The 22,378-nt window shown below is 41.3% G+C and overlaps 1 protein-coding gene across 10 annotated transcripts in view; it reads right to left on the bottom strand.

Moving 5' to 3' along the window:
* Window positions 1-22,378, bottom strand: part of lrch3 (leucine-rich repeats and calponin homology (CH) domain containing 3) — a 128,988-nt gene that overhangs the window by 33,158 nt on the left and 73,452 nt on the right. For all 10 annotated transcript variants that reach the window (XM_078206822.1, XM_078206828.1, XM_078206806.1 and 7 more), the window contains exons 7-11: window positions 16,950-17,043; window positions 13,789-13,909; window positions 8,192-8,340; window positions 4,105-4,181; window positions 970-1,050 (exon numbers count right to left, since the gene is read on the bottom strand). In XM_078206822.1, the coding sequence (XP_078062948.1) occupies window positions 970-1,050; window positions 4,105-4,181; window positions 8,192-8,340; window positions 13,789-13,909; window positions 16,950-17,043 (522 nt within the window). The remainder of the gene's footprint in view (window positions 1-969; window positions 1,051-4,104; window positions 4,182-8,191; window positions 8,341-13,788; window positions 13,910-16,949; window positions 17,044-22,378) is intronic.

Here is a 22,378-nt window from a genome sequence, read left to right as displayed (position 1 = left end):
AGCAGGAGCTGAAGCACAACTTTTCACAATAGGTAATCAAAGGTTAACAGTGGGTGCAGCTCAGAAGTTACAGGGACTATGTTTGTGAGTATAATACTGATTTCACTACAAAGGAGAGCAGGTATTGACATTTGTATGTTCATTTCTAAGTGTTAGCTTAAAAGGAAGTCAGGATACTGATGTTTGTATGTTTAATAACATAAAAACAAAAGATTTAGGAGCAAGAGGAGGCCATTTAGTCCCTCGAGCCTGCTCCGGCATTCAATAATATCATTGCTGATCTGATTGTAAACCCAACCCCACATTTCTGCCTCCCCCAGTAAATCTTTCACCCCCTTGTTAACCAAGAATCTATCTAGCTCTGCCGTCAAAATATCCAATGACTCTGCTTCAACTGCCTTTTGAGGAAGAGAATTCCAGAGGCTCACAACCCTCTGAGAGAAAGAATTTCTCCTCATCTCTGCCTTAAAGGAGTGATTCTTTATTTTTAAACGGTGACTCACAATTCTAGATTCTCTGAAAAGAGAAAACATCCTCTCCACATCCACGCTGTCAATACTCCAAAGATTACAATAAACTATTAAAATGAGCTATGAGCATTGAATCATTTCCTTCATCCAGATAGGTTCAGGTCAAACCTTAAAAGACAGAAGTATAAGAGAGAACGTGCGGGTTCACCTACCCACAATACTATCCACTGACCCTGAAGTAAATTATACCATGTTTGAGTGGGTAGTCAAAGAGGGCGTTAATAATGACTGGCCAGAGACACATAGGCAAAGACCTAGAGGCTCCTGGCACCAGTGAAATTCATCCCACACACTTAACTTTGGGAAAGAAGAGAAAAACTGAATAAATTCTGTTCAACACGATATCTGTTAGTTCATGAGGATGTCTGACAAATTCACAATTAAATGTGCCTTCCTTTTAAAACAATCACCTATTTGAAAATTATAAATCTGAACTCACCGATCTTTTAATGCCTGTTGTCGTTCACTATCATGCCACAGTTGTAAAGTTTCAGGTCTTTTGGAGCCAATGACATCATTCCTGAAAAGTTAGGATTGTTATTGTGTATACGCATGTGGCATAGACAACTTTGTGGTCAGTCATTAATTTCATAAATGTAAAAGGTCAAATAATTAGAAGTTAAATATCTTCTACACTTCTAATGGTCTACAGGTCAATTATATCAGAAAATTAAATCTATTTGGGGTTGTGGGCTGCATGGTGGCACAGTGATTAGCACTGCTGCCTCACAGCACCAGAGACCCTGGTTCGATTCTCAGCTTGGGTCATGGTCTATGTGGGGTCTGCACATTCTTCCTGTGTCTACATGGGTTTCCTCCGGATGCTCTGGTTTCCTCCCACATCCGAAACATGTGCTGGTTAGGTGCATTGACCATGCTAAATTCCTCCTCAGTGTACCCGAACAGGCACCGGAGTGTGGCAACTAGGAGATTTTCATAGAAACTTCATTGCAGTGTTAATGGAAGCCTACCTATGACACTAATAAATAAACTTAAAAGAAAACATTAAACACTTCATTTCACTGCAACAGAATTCTACTTCTACCACTTTAAGATATGAGTGAATGACATAAATGATTGTATAACATTCAGTGTCAGAAATTATACAAAAATCCCAATCTGGCTGATTAATTCACAACCAATATAACGAGCTACATTAAGGTCAAACTAAAATGGGAATTAAATGTTGAAAGATATACAATATTAATTTGAATACATTTTAATAGGGATGGCATGGTGGCTCAGTGGTTAGCACTGCTGCCTCACAGCGCCAGGGACCTGGGTTCGATTCCCGGCTTGGGTCATGTCTGTGTGGAGTTTGCACGTTCTCCCCATGTCTGCGTGGGTTTCCTCCGGCTGCTCCGGTTTCCTCCCACTGCCCAAAGATGTGCTGGTTAGGTGGATTGGTATGCTAAATTCTCCCTCAGTGTACCCGAACAGGTGCTGGAGTGTGGCGACTAGGGGATTTTGACGGTAACTTCATTGCAGTGTTAATGGAAGCCTACTTGTGACTATTAAATCAATTTTACTTTTATTACAGTTTATATTTTCTATTTGTCTGTTGTACAATGTTGTCCAAGGAATCAGCAAATTAAATTTGCATTCGTCCCCCAAACTGCTCACTTCTTTGGTATAAATGCTCAAATACTAGTGTAAGAATAACCCCTTTGCACATCATGAAGCCCTGGGATTTCAAACAAGTAAAACCAGTTTAGTGAGATACAAGCAACCAGCAGCATAAGAGGGGAACGAATCTACAATGAACAGTGGATAAGAAGCATCATATTGGTTTAGAAATGTTAACTCTGTTTCTCTCTCCACAGATGCCGCCAGGCATGCTGAATTTTTACACCACTTTCTGTTTTCATTTCATTTCCAAATCTAGCATCTGCTGTATTTGGCTTTTAGGTGTAGAGAAGCCAGCGTTGGACTGGGTGGGCACAGTAAGAAATCTCACAACACCAGGTTAAAGTCCAACAGGTTTATTTGGTATCACGAGCTTTCAGAGCGCTGCCCCTTCATCGGGTGAATGACTCACTGGATGGGAGAGCAGTGCTCCGAAAGCTCGTGAAACCAAATAAACATGTTGGACTTTAACCTGGTGTTGTGAGACTTCTTACTGTGGGTTTTAGGTGTGGAGACAGTAAAGCAGACATCTCTAAACAAATACTCAGTGCTCCGTATTGTTAGTTATACTCCCCATTTTGGTACAATTTGCAAATGCTGACACTTTCCTCCAATCACAAAGTCCAAATTATTTCCATATTTGGTGATTAGTAGTCCCAGCATATTTCGTCCAAGACCACCACTTCCCACTTTCTGCCTGATATTTCCTGACTTGTCATAAGTCTAAAATGTGGAACCTTATCAAAGACTTCCAAAAGAACATGTATATTACACACACCACACTGCCTTTGCCTACTCTTTTTTACTTTAAATAATTCAATGGGTTGGTTAAACGTGACCGTCCCTTTCAAAATCTATGTTTTTTAAAATTATGTTCTTGTCTTGAGAATTTTGTTATTTGGTCTTTTAGTGAAGAGATTCTAGTATCTTTCCTACCATTGATGTCAAGCCAACTAATCTATAGTTCTATCTTCCTATTATTCCTGGTTCACTAACTAATAAAGAACTTTTTAAAAATTGTTTCTGCGAATTCATGTTCCCTGAATTTCCCGAAGAGAGATGAAGGGTCATCCAAACTCAAAACGTTGGCCAGCTCTGACGAAGGGTCAACTAGACTCGAAACATTGGCTCAATTCTCTCCACAGATGCTGTCAGACATGCTGAGATTTTCACGTACTTTCTGCTTTTGTTCCCTGAATTTCTAATGGCTTCTCCTTTCTCGAAGGTGTAAATTCATACTGGAATACAGTTGTATGAATGCCAGCAGACTTCAGTACCTTTCTAAAATAACCTGACCATGTGGACTATTTGACCATAGTTGGAACATCCTAGGCAGATCAATTTGATGTGTACTTTTCAGCAAAATTGCTGGAAAATGATCCTCTCCTAGTTCAGATCGTTGCGATTGTGTTGAGCAAACTAACTGCAATCAGCAGAATTAGCACAAACCAGAGATCAAACAAGGGCCTTTTGAGGCCTATATGTCTCAATATAACCACCAAGTAGTGTGTTTACCCTCCTGAGAACATAAAACCACTTCAAACAATACGCATATGTAATATTCATCTGTCCAATACATTAAAAAATACCACATCCTAGTAATAGGTATTAAATGACTACAGTAACAATCTGAAAGAAACCTGGATACTATTGTTCCATATTTAGAATTCCTGAGGTACATTCAAATCTTACGACATTTTTTCAAATTAAGATATTGGAAATAACATATTGGAAATACATAAAGTTCATAATAAAATACCTATTTTCCTGTTCATGTCTTGGCTACTGCAGCACATTAGAGCTTACAATTACAACAACTGAGATGACATATCGAGTAGAATTATTTTCAAAATGCTTTTACTTTGAAAAACAACTGTATTTTCCAAATTTACAATGAGTTTTCATTCTTTGATATAAATTCACTCCAAGTTGAGGTTGAAGGCAATACCTATTTTGTTGTTGCCAGCCCCTCTCATTCTCAGTTCTTTGTGGATCCCCAACCGGCCTTGACTTCACTGGAGAAGCCTTCAAAGTGAAAACACAATCCTTAAATTATTAGATTCATCAGTTATAATTCTATCCTAGAATTACATTCCAAATAGTTTTTATCAACAAGTATTGTGAAATGGGACATTCTAGTCCCATGGCAGGAGTTTTTGAGTTATTCGGGAGGCACAACAGAAATTCATCCCAAAGAGGAGGAAACATGTTAAGGGGAAGACGAGACATTCATGGTTGACGTGGAAAGTCAAGGACAGCATAATGGCAAAAAAAACGCATATAAAATGGCAACGATTAGTGGGAAGCCAGAGGATTGGGAAGCCTTTAAAAGTGTGCAGAGGACAACTAGAAAAGCAATAACGGGGGAGAAGATGAAATATGAGTGTAAGCTAGCTGGTAATATAAAAGAAGATAGGAAGGGTTTTTTCCAATATATAAAAGACAAGAGAGAGGCAAAAATAGCCAATGGACCACTGGAAAATGAGGCTGGAGAAGCAATAATAGGAAACAAAGCAATGGCAGAGGAACTGAATTGTTACTTTGTGTCAGTCTTCATGGTAGAAGACACCAGTGGGATGCCAGAGCTCCAGGAGAATCAGGATGCACAGGTGAGTGTAGTGGCCATCACTAAGGAGAAGGTTCTGGGGAAACTGAAACGTCTGAAGGTGGATAAATCACCTGGACCGGATGGACTACACCCCAGGATTCTAAAAGAGATAGCTGAGGAAATTGTGGAGGCATTGGTGGTGATCTTTCAGGAATCACTGGAGGCACGGAGGATACCAGAGGACTGGAAAGTAGCTAATGTAACACCGCTCTTTAGGAAGGGAGGGAGGCAGCAGACGGGAAATTATAGGCTGGTTAGCCTGACTTCGGTCATTGGCAGGATTTTAGAGTCCATTATTAAAGATGAGATCGCAGAGTACTTGGACAGTAAGTAGTCTCACTACACCAGGTTAAAGTCCAACAGGTTTATCTGGTAGCTTTCAGAGCGTTGCCCCTTCATCAGGTGAGTGACTCACCTGATGAAGGGGCAACGCTCCGGAAACTCGTGCTACCAAATAAACCTGTTGGGCGTTAACCTGGTGTTGTGAGACTACTTACTGTGCCTACCCCAGTCTAACGCTGGCAACTCCACATCAAGAGTACTTGGAAATGCATGATAAAGTAGGTCTGAGCCAGCACGGCTTTGTCAAGGGGAGGTCATGTCTGACAAATCTGTTAAAGTTCTTTGAGGAGGTAACAAGGAAGTTAGAAAAGAAGAACCAGTGGATGTGATTTATGTAGATTTCCAGAAGGCCTTTGACAAGGTGCCGCATAGGAGACTGTTAAATAAGTTAAGTGTCCTTGGTGTTAAGGGCAAGATCCTGGCATGGATAGAGGATTGGTTGACTGGCAGAAGGCAGAGAGTGGGGATAAAGGGGTCTTTTTCAGGATGGCAGCCAGTGACTAGTGGTGTGCCTCAGGGGTCAGTGCTGGGACCACAACTTTTCACAATATACATGAACGATTTGGAGGAAGGAACTGAAGACACTGTTGCTAAGTTTGAAGATGATACAAAGATATGTAGAGGAACAGGGAGTATGGAGGAAGCGGGGGCTACAGAAGGACTTGGACAGGTTAGGAGAGTGGGCAAAGAAATGGCAGATGGAATATAATGTGGAAAAGTGTGAGGTTATCCACTTTAGGAGAAAGGGAGGCATAGACTATTTTCTAAATGGGAAAATGCTTCGGAAATCAGAAACACAAAGGGACTTGGGAGTCATTGTTCAAGATTCTCTTAAGGTTAAGTGCAGGCTCAGTCGGCAGTTAGGAAGACAAATGCAACGTTAGCATTCATGTCAAGAGGGCTAGAATACAAGAGCGGGGATGTACTTCTGAGGCTGCATAAGGCTCTGGTCAGACCCCATTTGGAGTATTGTGAGCAGTTTTGGGCCCCATATCTAAGGGAGGATGTGCTGGCCTTGGAAAGGGTCCACAGGAGGTTCACAAGAATGATCCCTGGAATGAAGAGCTTGTTGTATGAGGAACGGTTGAGGAGTCTGGGTCTGTATTCGTTGGAGTTTAGAAGGATGAGGGGGGATCTTATTGAAACCTACAGGATACTGCGAGGCCTGGACGGAGTGGATGTGGAGAGGATGTTTCCACGATTAGGAAAAACTAGAACCGGGGGCACAGCCTCAGACTAAAGGGACGATCCTTTAAAACAGAGATGAAGAGGAATTTCTTCAGCCAGGGAGTGGTGAATCTGTGGAACTCTTTGCCGCAGAAGGCTGTAGAGGCCAGGTCAATGAGTGTCTTTAAGACAGAGATAGATAGGCTCTTGATTAATAAAGGGATCAGGGGTTATGGGGAAAAGGCAGGAGAATGGGGATGAGAAAAATATCAGCCAGGATTGAATGGCGGAGCAGACTCGATGGGCCAAGTGGCCTAATTCTGCTCCTATGTCTTGTGGTCTTATGGTTAACAAAATTTATTAGCTAGTAAACAAATGTATAACGAATGGTTTGATTTTTTACATGTCTATACACCGTACTATATGCACAAAAAAATCCAATTTTTAATTTTGCCCATAAAACTCATTCACACAAAAAGCAACAAAATAATACCCTGTATAAGAGGTTATTCTATTCTTAACAAGGATGATGCACAGTCTAACTAGTAAATTAAAATATCTATAAATATTCATTGTTTCAATAAAAAGTGGCCTACTATAGTTAAGAAAGCCCACCAACACCTCTGTTTTCTCAGAAGACTATGGAAATTTGGCATGTGAGCTACAACTCTCATCAACTTTTACAGATGCACCATAGAAAGCATTCATTCTGGTTGTATCACAGCTTGGTATGCCTCCTGCTCTTCCCAAGACCGCAAGGAATGACAAAAGGTCGTGAAGGTAGCCCAATCCATCACCCAATCCATCCACTGACTCTGTCTACACTTTCCGCTGGCTTGACTAAGCAGCCAGCATAATTAAAGACCCCACGCACCCCAGACATTCTCTCTTCCACCTTCTTCCTTCGGGAAAAAGATACAAAAATCTCAAGTCACGTACCAACCGACTCAAGAACAGCTTCTTCCCTGCTGCTGTCAGACTTTTGAATGGACCTACCTTGCATTAAGTTGGTCTTTCTCTACACCCTAGCTATGACTGTAACACTACATTCTGCACTCTCCCGTTTCCTTCTCTATGAATGGTATGCTTTGTCTGTATAGCACGCAAGAAACAATACTTTTCAATGTATACTAATACATGTGACAATAATAAATCAAATCAAATCAAATCACCTTCTCAAAGGCAATTAGGGATGGGCAATAAATGCTAGCTTAACCAGCGACACCAACATCCTGTGAAATAAACCACTGTGATCAGAAACCTACCTGACGCAGCAATATAAATGCTGTGATTAAAATATCAGGCCAGAGACTTGGTATTCTCTAGAATGATTTCCTAAAGTCTTTCCACCATCACAAGTCAAGAATGGGATGGAACACTCTGCATCTATTTGTATGCAAACTGCTGCAAAAACATTCAAGAAGCTTGACACCCGTCTAGGACAAAGCATCCTACTCGACTGGCACCCCATTGACCATCCTAAATATTCATTCCCCCCAATTCTGGCTGCAGTAGGTATAATCTACAAGATGCACTGCAGAAACTCACCAATGTTTCTTGACAGCACCTCCCAAACCCATGATTACTGCTACCTATGAGTTGGAGGAGGAGGAGGAGAAGGAGAGGAGGGTCTGAGAACACCACAAATCCAAGTTTCCCTCCAAGTCACATGTCATCCTAGTTTAGGATTATATTGCTATTCCTTCGTTGTTACTGGCCCAAGACCCTGGAACTTCCTGCCTAACAGCACTTTGGGAATAACTTCACCATATAAATTGTGGCACTTCACACGAAGGTAGCTTGTCAACAACTTCTCAAGGACAAGTAAGAATAGACACCCACATCCTGTGAGTGAATTTTTACAAATTCTTTACATGCAAATATTTTCATTGGTTTTAGCCATGAATTGAAGAATTACCTCATAGTTAATACGCCGTCGTTCAATATATGCTATGAACTGGGAGCTGAGACTGGTGGATTCAGGACGCTTTAACAATCGTATTTCCTCCTCGTCTTCCTCCGCTGCACAGCTATCAATGTAATCTATTTGCTCTAGATCATGTTCAACTGGAATAAAGATATAAAAATAATTTCAACTAGCCACCAGTTGCAAATTATTTACCTCACAAAACATCCACTGTGAAGGACACATTTGTCTTTGCCTTTTCAGAATTCTTTTAGAGCAAATTAATGAAATTGCTTGCAGCATTTAAAAAACTGGAGAGATTTGGGTTTTATAAATAGTGACATAGGCAAATGTAATGATACATTTTTACAGACAATGATGAGTCAATAGTTAAAGCACCATGTTCAGATTTGGGAAGATTCACCAGGACTATCTCAGGGAAGGTTAGTTGTACATTTCACATTATTTACAACAGTGGTGTTGTCACTGAACTAGTAATCCAGAGACACAGGGTAATCCTCTGGGGCTCCGTCATTCAAATCCCACCATGGCAGATGGTGAAATTGAATTCAATAAAAATCTGGAATTAAAAATCTACTGACAACCATTGTCGATTGTTGTAAACTCCCATTTGGTTCATTAATGTTCTTTACGGAAGGAAATCTGCTGCCGTTACCTGGTCTGACCTCCAGTCCCACAGCAATGTGGTTGACTCTTCAATGCCCTCTGAAGTGGCCTAGTAAACCATCAGTTCAAGGGCAATTAGGGATGGGCAAACAAATACAAGTCCAGCCCAGTGACGTCCATATCCAATGGGTAGTCACTTATATCACACAAAGTAAAAATGAACTATTTGCATTATCAATTTCACAGTTGCTGGTTATATCATATCTAATTCTCCATTTATTCTGAACAAAATTTTTACCTGTAACTTAACTGTCTCGTTTGCCTCATGTCAAAGCCAAAGTTTTGGGAAGTACTCTCTCTTCTAATACTTGTCACTATTTTTCCCAGTTTGCCTAGATTCAGCACAGGAGCCCGAGCCAAAGCCACGAACTCACCCTCCCAATTTGGACCAAAAGTCATTTTGTTTTACACTGCCTTGGAAAGCAACAATTCAGGGACTGAGGTAAGTGCTGTATCCCAGTGACAGCAACTTGATTTAGCACATAGCACCCATTATACTTGATGGCGTACAAACATACAAACATAAAAATTAGTAGGAATAGGCCATGTGATCCCTCAGCCTGCTGCACAGGTTATCATTATAGCTGATCTGATTGTGGCCTCAACTCCACATTCCACCTACTCCTGATATCCTTGTTAGTCAATAATATATCTACCTCTGCCTTAAAAATATTCAATGACTCTGCTTCCACCACTTTCTGGGGAAGAGAATTCCAAAGACTCACAAATGTCAGAGAAAACATTTCTTATCATCTCCATCTTAAATGGAAACCTTAAAATAAAATGGGAAACATTTTTTCAGCATCCACTCTATATTTGTGAGCGCGCATGCATGCGCATGTATAGCAGGCAGACCATGTTCACTCAAACACAGACACAATAAATTAGTGGGAACTGGAGTTATGCGAAACTCTAGTTGTGAGAAGGGACTTGTAATATTTCCATTACAGCAGAAGAGATTTACAAAAAGTTTCATGAATTATCAAGTGTTTGAAAGAATGAACACGTAAGCATAATTATCTCCGGTTGGAGACTAAATAGCAGTAGTGGGCAGGGGTCATCAATTGACCATTGCCACTTAAAAGTGAAGAGAGAAAGAAAGATTTTTTTCTTTACAGAAAAGGCTATTGGGGTGCACAGGATTGGTGCTGAGAATGGTTGATGCAGAGACCACGAGATCTTTTAAGGAAAACTGGACAAATGTTTGAAACAAAAAAGTCAAAAGACTATAGGGCGAAAGTAAAGCAGTAGAGCTAGTTCTGGACTGTCCCAGCAAAGAGCTGGCATGAACATAATAGGATGAATGATCTCAGTCGATGCTGTAGACTATGATTCTTCATATTGTAGATTGAATTGCAATAAGTGGAATTAAGTTTTGAATTACACCAAATTTGTTGCCAATTAATAATGCGTAGTGGGCGCGTGTGCAAGTGTAGTGCGAGTGTGTGATAGAGATGTGTGTGTGTGGTGAGGGGTGTGTACGTGATGGGTGGAAACAGGCAGTAATAGCACATATGTTTTGCCCTGCCATGCTGCCTATTCACTTTCAAACTAGGGAGGGGGCAAAGATTTGTTCCCTTGCCTCACTAATGCTCATATAATCAGTAAGCAGGGAATGCAAAGGAAAGTTATGAGCTCTATCAACTTCTGTCTCATAGGACGTCCAACCTGTTTGTCCTGATGTGTATCAAGACTTCACAAATGGGGACACTTCGGTTTGGAATTCAACTGCAATTCAGTTGCACAAATTTCAGTATGCAAATGTGCTCTCTCTAACCCTGATAAGTTACAGATATAGTAAGAAGTCTCACAACACCAGGTTAAAGTCCAACAGGTTTATTTGGTAGCAAAAGCCACTAGCTTTCGGAGCGCTGCCCCTTCGTCAGGTGATTGGGAGTGTTCTATTCACAAACAGGGCAAATAAAGACACAAACTCAATTTACAAAATAATGGTTGGAATGCGAGTCTTTACAGGTAATCAAGTCTTAAAGCTACAGACAATGCGAGCGGAGAGAGCGTTAAGCACAGGTTAAAGAGATGTGTATTGTCTCCAGACAGGACAGTTAGTGAGATTTTGCAAGACCAGGCAAGTCGTGGGGGTTACAGATAGTGTGACATGAACCCAAGATTCCAGTTGAGGCCGTCCTCATGTGTGCGGAACTTGGCTATCAGTCTCTGCTCAGCCACTCTGCGTTGTCGTGTGTCGTGAAGGCCGCCTTGGAGAACGCTTACCCGAAGATCAGAGGCCGAATGCCCGTGACCGCTGAAGTGCTCCCCAACAGGAAGAGAACACTCTTGCCTGGTGATTGTCTGTACCTTTAAGACTTGATTACCTGTAAAGACTCACATTCCAACCATTATTTTGTAAATTGAGTTTGTGTATTTATCTGCCCTGTTTGTGAACAGAACTCCCACTCACTTGACGAAGGAGCAGCGCTCCGAAAGCGAGTGGCTTTTGCTACCAAATAAACCTGTTGGACTTTAACCTGGTGTTGTGAGACTTCTTACTGTGTTTACCCCAGTCTAAAGCCGGCATCTCCACATCAAGTTACAGATATGGGATGGGATGTATCCCAGGTTACTGTGGGAGGCGAGGGAAGAGATTGCAGAACCTCTGGCGATGATCTTTGCGTCGTCGATGGAGACGGGAGAGGTGCCGGAGGATTGCGGATGTGGTTCCTATATTCAAGAAAGGAAATAGGGATAGCCCAGGAAATTACCGACCGGTGAGTCTAACCTCAGTGGTTGGTAAGTTGATGGAGAAGATCCTGAGGGACAGGATTTATGAACATTTAGAGAAGTTTAGTATGCTCAAAAGTAGTCAGTACGGCTTTGTCAAAGGCAAATCGTGCCTTACGAGCCTGGTGGAGTTCTTTGAAAATGTGACTAAACACGTTGACGAAGGAAAAGCGGTAGATGTGGTTTACATGGACTTCAGCAAGGCGTTCGATAAGGTCCCCCATGCAAGACTTCTCGAGAAAGTGAGAGGGCATGGGATCCAAGGGGCTGTTGCCTTGTGGATCCAGAACTGGCTTGCCTGCAGAAGGCAGAGAGTGGTTGTAGATGGGTCTTTTTCTGAATGGAGGTCGGTCACCAGTGGAGTGCCCCAGGGATCTGTTCTGGGACCCTTGCTGTTTGTCATTTTCATAAATGACCTGGATGAGGAAGTGGAGGGATGGGTTGGTAAGTTTGCCAACGACACGAAGGTTGGTGGTGTTGTGGATAGTTTGGAGGGATGTCAGAAGCGTGACATAGATAGGATGCAAGACTGGGCGGAGAAGTGGCAGATGGACTTCAGCCCGGATAAATGTGTAGTGGTACATTTTGGCAGGTCAAATGGGATGAAGGAGTATAATATCAAGGGTAAGACTCTTAGCAGTGTAGAGGATCAGAAGGACCTTGGGGTCCAGGTCCATAGGACTCTTAAATTGGCCTCGCAGGTAGAGGAGGTGGTTAAGAAGGCGTATGGTGTGCTGGCCTTCATCAATCGAGGGATTGAGTTTAGGAGTCGGGAGATAATGATGCAGCTTTATAAGATCCTCGTCAGACCCCACTTAGAGTACTGTGCTCAGTTCTGGTCGCCTCATTACAGGAAGGATGTAGAAATTATTGAAAGGGTGCAGAGAAGATTTACAAGGATGTTGCCTGGATTGGGTGGCATGCCTTATGAGGATAGGTTGAGGGAGCTCGGTCTTTTCTCCTTGGAGAGATGAAGGATGAGAGGTGACCTGATAGAGGTGTACAAGATATTGAGAGGTATAGATCGGGTGGATTCTCAGAGGCTTTTTCCCAGGGCTGAAATGGCTGCTACGAGAGGACACAGGTTTAAGGTGCTGGGGAGTAGGTACAAAGGAGATGTCAGGGGTAAGTTTTTCACTCAGAGGGTGGTGGGTGAGTGGAATCGGCTGCCGTCAATGGTGGTGGAGGCAAACTTGATAGGGTCTTTTAAGAGACTTCTGGATGAGTACATCGGACTTAATAGGATTGAGGGTTATAGGTAAGCCTATATATAGGCCTAGGTAGGTAGGGACATGACCGGCGCAACTTGTGGGCCGAAGGGCCTGTTTGTGCTGTAGTTTTTCTATGTTCTATGATATGCCAGGACTCTACCAAATAATCTGAAAATAAGATATTATATTAATTGAAACAATAACTGGATCCCAGTTTAACTGCCTGATTGAATTGTTGGGCCAATAATCTGGGAGTCACAGAATAATCAGAATTCTCTCACTGAGAAGTAAAATAATATTTTACATATTCTGAACAGGGCGGCACGGTAGTACAGTGGTTAGCGCTGCTGCTTCACAGCACCTGGGATCCGGGTTTGATTCCCGGCTTGGGTCACTGTCTGTGTGGAGCTTGCATGTTCTCCCCGTGTCTGTGTGGGTTTTCTCCTGGTGCTCCGATTTCCTCCCACATTCTGAGACGTGCTGGTTAGGTGCATTGATCCGAACAGGCACTGGACTGTGGTGACTAGAGGAATTTCACAGTAACTTCATTGCAGTGTTAATGTAAGCCTTACTTGTGACTAATAAATAAGCTTTACTTGTACATGTCTGAGTTATTCAAAGTGAAAGAAGCAGTGGATTAGTAGGGCAAAGTTCTGCTTTAAAAAGAAACCGGCTAACTTTAGAATGAGAAGTATCTGAAAAAACGCAAGAGACCAAAGTTTGTTTAAACATTTTAAATATTTCAAGACACACTAAAAACAGCCTATTAAGTGACATTCCACTTTGCTCTGATGTCATTCTTTGGCTGGCTTGCTCTGATTACATTCTATGGCTGGTTTGCAGAGCATATGCCAAGTTATAAATGAAATAAGTTATAGAATGTTTCTACATTTTCATTGGCTGTGCAATCTATTATGACTGCACTCACTTTATTACTGAGGGTGTTTCTGTCACACATTGAATTCACTTTACCTGTGCCATTTGTCACGAGTGGTACAGCTCTATGTTCGTGATTCTGACTCTCTCGCCGTTGCCGTTGCTCTTTTGCAATTTCAGCCATTCGCTGTGGGAGATCAGAAATCTCATCTGTGGGCTGCAATTTGAAAGGCAACTCATTATTTCACACCTATAACACAAGATAATTAATGCTACAGCAGTGGACTTTACACAAGGGACACTGTAACATTACAATTTACAAATAGAGCAACATCGTAGGATATGACTGTTGCTAAATGTCATATTGGGTGCATTATACACGGGGTGGTAATACGTAGCAGCTTCACAACTGGACAGAATTTGTCACCATTAATTATCAGATACTGATACATGACTGTAAACTCAGCCTTTAAATGGATATTGTCTTCACAATTGAAAGAGATGCATTAGGAACAAGATAATTACTCAGTGGGGGAGACTGTTGTACCTGTTGCACTTGTGAGGATAAAAGAAAGTGGTGTCACAGCACATGGGTTGGATGCAGTCAACAAGACAGGTTTATTGAGAAGCTGTTACTGTACAAAGGGTTGGCCTAGATTTACTAAATACATGACTAAACTCTTAAAGTTGCAGCACACAACACAACACCTAATCAAATATATAACATCCCACCCCCTTTACTTCTAAGGTCCTAAACAACAGATAACCAGTATACTTTTACAGTGTCATTAAATAAGGCAGGCAACAAATCAACTGCACAGTTAATAGGAAAGACAATCTGGTGGACGTCTATCCCGCACTGGCTGCCTGCGCACTTCAGGTATTTGGTTGTTCTCGACCTAGAGGTACTCTCAAGATCTTCTGAGGATGTCTCTACCCTGGAAGGTGTAACAGCTTCTGTTGCAGAAGAAAGGCTAGTAGTGGCAAAAGATTCTTTGGCAATCTTGGTCTTTGCTGATTGACACAAAATCATAGTCATAGTATCTGGTAATATGGATGGTGGTTCATCCTGAGATAGGTCTGGCACATACGGGGCTGGCATGTTGGTGTGTGTAGCTAGCAACTGATCTGCATGCTGTTTCCATACTAGCTCATCTTCAGTTTGTAATGTATAGGAGGTAGGGCCAGTTTGTGTAAATACAGTTGGAGGAATCTACTTCTCACCGGTGGAGTAGCTGCATGTCAAAACTTGCTCTCCTTGTTGAAACAAGAATCTTTTGTAAGTGCCTTCTCTTGTCAAAATTTGTGACTGCTGATTGTGTTCTACTATCTCAGATGTCTCCTGCGGTAGAAGTAGATCAAAGCTTCCTCTTCAGTAGTAGTCAAGCTGGGGAATGCTGAGTAGTCACATATGTTGCGTTGAAATATGTCGCCAAGAAACTGTTTAGATGGCTATTTAATGAATCTTGGCCATTGGAGACTTTGAATGCATGTCTCAAGGACTGGACAAACCTTTTGGCTAAACATCCATCGAAGGGTGGTATGATGCTGATGTTGTGTGTTGAATACCACACTTCCTTAGTTAGTTTTCGAACTCGAGCCATGAATTGTGGTTACTTACAATTTGTTCTGATTTCCCAAATCTGGTGAAAATCTCATCAAGCTTTTCAATGGTTTGTTCCGCAGTTGTTGACTTCATTACGGCCAGTTGACAACCATGAACATGTGCCTTCTTATGGACCTACAAAGTCTATGTGTAATGTTGCCAAGGCATTTTAAGCGACTCCCATGGATGTATTGGGGGCAGTGGTGTGCATTCCCTAACCACGCACATGACCAGCACAGTCCTGCTTTTTCCACAATCTGGACATCAAGTCCAGGTAACAGAAGTAGCTCCTTGCAAGTTCTTTCATTTGAACTATACTAGGGTGCCCTTCATGTAATTGCTCCAATACTCTTTGTTTTAAATTCGGAGGAATTATTCCCCGCATCCCCCACAACAGGCATTGCCCTGTACTGTCAGCTCGAGTTTTCTGGAAATATATAGCTTTAATTCAGGTTGCGTTCCTGTTATCCTCCGTTTTAACACCATTTCCAGTACCTTCCCCATTCCCTGACTATACTATCCCCAATTATAACTTCATTTGTCTTTTCTCCCCCCACTTGAATGGCTCCCTGAGCCATGTAACAGCGAGCTCTAGACTTCAATGCAATACAAGAGAGATCTATTTTTCACTCTACCTCCGTGCCTTACTCAAACTACGCACATGATGAGCTCTGCATCCTGAACTCCTCGGATTGTCCTGCTTTTATTTTTTGGTAGGGACCTTTCTTTCTGCCCCACTACCTTACTGGTCCAATGTCAGGTGCGACAGCTGCCCTGCTGCTGATTCTGCTTCGATCATTGGAAACATTGAAAGGAGATTGAACCTTCAAAGAGCAAGTGCAGCTCTGACTTTTTTCTTTTTTGCCAGAAGAGAATTTTTAATCCGCTTCTCATCACTTTTCTTTTTATCCAATTGTATATGTTAGTCTTGTGAGGATAAAAGAAAGTGGAGTTGCAGTTATTTGCAGTCAATAAGCAGGGCTATTGATTTGTTCACTGTACAAAAGCTTGGGCTAGACTTACTAAAAGACTACGAAGCAGCCAATGACATCACAAACTAAACACGTGACCAGAAGTGGTGGCACAGCACAACATTTACTCAAATATGTAACAGAGACAATGAATGCTTTAAAAAAAATGGTGTTGAACTGGCGAGCCACAAACCAATATGAAAGACTGATCTGGATTAGCCATTTGACCACAGCTTCCAAACTGATAATGTGCTGGTTAAATGCATTGGCCATGCTAAATTCCCCCTCAGTGTACCCGAACAGGCGCCAGAGTGTGACGACTAGGGGATTTTCACAGTAACTTCAATGCAGTGTTAACGTAAGTCTACTTGTGACACTAATTAATAAATTTAAACTGAACTTAAACAACAAGCAACATGAGTGAGTACCGTTAATGGAATCATTAAATGTCAAAAGGGACTAACTTAATAATCCACTTTCCCAGTGCAGCAAGCACAGAACGAGGTATATTGATCAGGAACAAAAGGAAATTGAGTGTGTTAATTTTTATTATGATCAGTGTATAGTGTATGAAAGTTTTTTAAAAAGCTACTGATACTTGTAATGAATGTTGAAACAGAGTTTTGAAGTACTGGTTGCACCTGCCCCATGTTATTTTAAAAAGGTATTGAATTATGTACCTCATTTCCGGACCATCTCTTATCTCCACTGTCAACACTGTTGAAGCCAGAATCCAGAGCTCCATACGGCCGTCCCGCGAAATAGTCTTCGTGACTGCAGAAAGAGTAAAGATCAAACACAGGAAGACCTAACTGATGGCAGAAAAAAAATCTTTTAAAATTGAATGCAGTGTTAACTTATCAACACTGCTTAAATTTCACATGGCCTTCACTTTTGCAAGAGTAAGTTTTGCTGGATACTGGTTTTGAGTGTGCAGACACACAATATTTCCTTCAATATAAATCAACTACATGAAGTGAAATAACATTTTTAATGGTTCAATCTGTATTCTCAACAGCTTTTTCGTTGCTTTTTCAGAAGTTTCATATATTTATAACTCTCTAATATTGCTCATCTCCCCTCCTGGATTGTCACTGATCTTCTAGAGATCTCCACGTGCCCCACTGCCTCTCTGGCTTTTATACCTCAATCATACATAGCCTGTTTCTACTCTTTCTCAAGATCCACAAACAGCACTGTCCTCGTAGAGCTAATGTTTCTGTCCATTTTTTACCTCAGGGAGCTTATTTGTTCATATTTTGACTCTATTTTTTCTCCTCTGGTCCAGTATTGTTGTACTTGTCGGTGTGACTCTTCCAACATCCTCCATCACTTCTTCTAATTTCCTACCACACTATCCTTTTACCCTGGATGTCTCATCCGATACCTCCATCCAACTGGAGAGCTTGCAGAGAATCCACCTCTTCCTTGAATGGAGGCCCAACCAGTCCCCATTCATCATCACCCTCCTCCACTTGGCTGAACTTGTTCTTACTTTGAACAATTTCTTCTTTCACCCCACTCACTTCCTACAAATATAATGTTAATCTGGAAATTTGTGTATGTGTCCTTGCCTTGCCTGTCTTTTTGTGATATATGTGGAACATTCTTTGTTCCAGTCCCACACAGGTTTTCCTCCTTCTCCAAACGTTGATACTATATTGGCACCACTTCTTGCTCTTGCCCAAAATATAAAATTTAATTAGCTTAATTTCAATTTCCACCTTTCCTTTGCCTTCACATGTTCTAAGTCCAATCAGGGAGCACTTAATCCACTGCTACATTGTCATTCCTGTGCTCCATCCAGGCGATGCTCAACGAACAAGTAGTAAAGAAGAAAATGTAACCCTTATGACTCAATCTTCTCTGCTCAACTGGCAAATGCCAATGATTACACAGTTCCAAATCTTTTTTGTTCAGCTGTCATAATGATGTGACTTGTACATGAGTAATATCAATCAATAATTTCACTGGGTGACCAAACAGATACTGAGCTATTTAGATACTGACTAAAGATGGCTACCATAAGTTACCTGATATCTGGTATTGTACATTGACCAATCTCTGGAAAGTTCCACTATGAATTGCAATACAGACATGCCACATCCTTCTCCTGAATTTCACACCTGAAGCTGCTAGGAATTAATTCAAAGCGGTTTACTGAAATGCACTAGACATAACATTTGCATTTCTCCAAGACTGCTGCTCCAGCGGAGAAGAAAGTCTGCTGACTCAGAGTAATAATGGCTAGGGTGTTACTGAACCTATTCACCCCCCGCCCCCTCCACCATGAAATAAATGTATCTACCGGTTCAGACACCAGATAAACAAATCCTTCTGAAATCTTTATGGGGAGAGAGATTATATGACTGAAGTAATCATTTTCAAATCTCTTTAATGCAAGTTGCTAAAGACAGAAGGAAGGATTAGTTGGGAAAGGATGCCAATGAAGCGCAAAGGAGCTCCCTTCTCTCCTCTCCCAAGTTAAGACCCTATCTCTTGCAGTTTGAAAGTCCAGCACAGAGATAATGAGTTTTTCATTGAAAGGAAACTCATTGAAAGGATGCAAAATGCATCGACTTCTGGAAGAGATGGATTACAAGTCAAAAAGAAATCGTTTCCAGCAACTGCAATTACATGGGCTTCAATTCAACTCCTGGAATCTAAAGGAACTTGGAAAAAATTCTGCCGTAGCCACAATGAACAGCCATGGACTCAAAAGGAGTGAACTTTCAATCCTTTTATTTTTCAGCATTGAACTTTAATTTGGCTATGGCAGCAAATACCCACAGTATAACTTGCAAATTTTACATGCTTGTGCGTGTGTGAATGTGGGTCACTAAAGTTCAAGAAGTGAGAATTTACCTTTTTAAATATTTTGCTATCTTTACCTTGGCGGGTTTCTAATTCAATAAAAATAAACTATTTTTTGCTTTAAAACTCAAGAAAGCCTGTCAGGTCAGTTAATTTGCAATCAGTAGATAAACGGTTAAGCATGGACACGGAGAAAATTCCTTCATTCTTCTAAACTCACAAAAAAACCTTTTATTGTGACTTGAGAAGGTACGTTAGGGGGGAGTCATTTTTACCCCTCCTCACATGGCTATAACATGGTGCTGTGAAATTCAAAGAATGCAATTATTACAAAGAACACTACCGGATGCTTCAGGAAAAAAGCAGCTTATTCATTACTGTTGCTGACCAAGTGCTAACACTAGCTCATAATATACAAACAAACCACCTAGAGAATAACCAGGATAATACCAGAAATGTGTTGTCATATCTGGTCATTGGCTATCGAGTTCACTATTAGCCAACAAGTTTCCTCCTGGATGTGGGAGAGAACGATTTATCTGCAATAAGGTCAACTGCTTATATTACATAAAATATTACAGACTGGTGGTCCCATTACAAAGTGCTGTCAATTTAAAATCAAACAAGTTACTAAATTTAGATGTGTAGCATTATATCATATCCTGTTCACATAGTTAGCTCAGAATGGAATGTGGGATTTAACAAAAAAATTTGCCTTTTCAAACAACATTCCTCATCAGTAAGTTTCATGATTCAATTAAACAAAATCTAGTGGCAATTCATTATTTCAAAGCAACAAATGTAATCACCTCAAGATTGAACTTTAGAAAAAAAGCACTGGCAGACCAGGAAGGCCTAGTCCGTTTTGAGCAAAAGCTGTTACAGGACATTCTGAGTTCAGTAATTAAAAGCACACTAACTCAATCACTTAAGGACAGACCAAGTTCCAAGCTCAGTGAAATGCATTCACTTACTCGAGCATTTGATTGTGCAAATGGCATCTGAGAACCACCACTGGCTGTTCTGAAGAAGAGTTTAACAATAGAAGTAATTATTAGGGGGAACCCAACTGTTTGCCCCAGAATTAATGTAACAATTGATTAAAATTTTAAAAAACAGGTCAAAGACCACTCCAATTTAAAACTGTTTTAATGTTAGATTCCAAAGATATTGAAATTGTCTTTAATCACCCAGCAGGATGTCTCGCTAGGGGAACTGCAGTTGTTATGATGCCAAAAACAGTCTGCCTGGCTCCTACTTAATTAATGCTGTAATGAGAATTCAGAATAAGGGAAATGAATGAGATTTGGCAGATAGACACATCACAGCAGATGTCAGATAATAGCTCAGCTGACATTAACAGTTTGATCGCTAACAAACTGAGAATAGTCAATGAGTGTTAACTCACTCTGACATTCTCCCTAAGTTCGTGCATTCTGCACATTGTTTGACAAAATCTTCTACACTAGATAAATACACTGACAAAGTACTGTATTACAGCTGCCTTTCTTTTCAACTTAATTAAATTCTACCACAATAATGCATCAAATAGTCATTTGGTGGTACATAACTTGAGTATTTTTGAAAAGAGAGACAACACGAAAAGCTTCAACATGTCTCTTTTTTCAGCAAAACGTATCACTGTATTTCTACTGTTCCCACCTTTAGATAGCCAGTTAAGGTGTCAAGTAGCTGACCACCTACCTGTTCATGCTAAGTTGGACTGAGGAACGGTAATGGATGGGCCGCCATTTATGAAACCACAACCCACCCTGTGTTGGTCTCTTAGGAGTAAGAGAAGGAAAAAGTAGAACACTGCATTCCACTTTCTGTTCTTTGCTGCCTGATACAGTTACAGGTAACATTAGAAACATATGTAATATAGCTGAATCATTTTTACTTGACATTTTTTAAGTTCCTCAAGAAACAAAGCAGGGAACTCCACAAACGTTTTAGAAATAGGTTATATTTTGAAATGGGAATGCAATTGTAGTTCTTAAAGAGTTAGTTTCATGACTGGCTGGCTTAATGTGGCAGAGTTTACTTTTTATTTGTTTCTCATCCCAATACACAAAAATGCTGTTGCTTATAGGAGATATACTGAACTTGCTTTATTTACAGATGTGCGTGCTCTTACATGGCTGCTTTTTCTTGCCTGTTTTCCATGCTAGTGACTTGTGGCATCACTTCTGGTGAATACATTAACACAGTAGAGCTTCAGTAAGCTAATGAGGATTAATAATAAATACATAACATTTTCTGCCCCCTTAAATTGAACATCCCCAACGAGTTCAAAACAAGTTCTATATGAACAATAATCAAGTTCATCACTATCAGTAAGTCTGATGGTGCGGAGGTCATCACTCTTCGATATGGTTGATAGCAAACTCTGGTGTCGTCTTCTATAAGAAGTCTAACAACACCAGGTTAAAGTCCAACAGATTTATTTGGTAGCAAAAGCCACTAGCTTTCGGAACAGGCTGTTCCTTCGTCAGGTGAGCGGGAGTTCTGATCACAAACAGGGCACAAAGACACAAACTCAATTTACATGAATAATGATTGGAATGTGAGACTTTACAGCTAATCAAGTCTTAAAGGTATAGACAATGTGAGTGGAAGGAGCATTAAGCACAGGTTAAAGAGATGTGTATTGTCTCCAGACAGGACAGCTAGTGAGATTTTGCACATCCAGGCAAGTTGTGGGGGTTACAGATAGTGTGACATGAACTCAAGATCCCGGTTGAGGCCGTCCTCATGTGTGCGGAACCTGGCTATCAGTCTCTGCTCAGCGACTCTGCGCTGTCGTGTGTCGTGAAGGCCGCCTTGGAGAACGCTTACCCGGAGATCAGAGGCTGAATGCCCGTGACCGCTGAAGTGCTCCCCAACAGGAAGAAAACAGTCTTGCCTGGTGATTGTTGAGCGGTGTTCATTCATCCATTGTCGTAGCGTCTGCATGGTTTCCCCAATGTACCATGCCTCAGTACATCCTTTCCTGCAGCGTAACAGGTAGACAACATTGGCCGAGTAGCAAGAGTATGTACCGTGTACCTGGTGGATGGTGTTCTCGCGTGAGATGATGGCATACGTGTCGATGATCCGGCACGTCTTGCAGAGGTTGCTAAGGCAGGGTTGTGTGGTGTCGTGGTCACTGTTCTCCTGAAGGCTGGGTAGTTTGCTGCGGACAATGGTTTGTTTGAGGTTGTGCGGTTGTTTGAAGGCAAGAAGTGGAGGTGTGGGGATGGCCTTGGCGAGATGTTCGTCTTCATCAATGACATGTTGAAGGCTCCGGAGGAGA

This window comes from Mustelus asterias, chromosome 3 (assembly GCF_964213995.1).
Source record: "Mustelus asterias chromosome 3, sMusAst1.hap1.1, whole genome shotgun sequence".
NCBI lineage: Eukaryota > Metazoa > Chordata > Chondrichthyes > Carcharhiniformes > Triakidae > Mustelus > Mustelus asterias.
The sequence above is the reverse complement of the archived record's forward strand: the minus strand, read 5'-3'. Positions and strand labels throughout refer to the sequence as shown.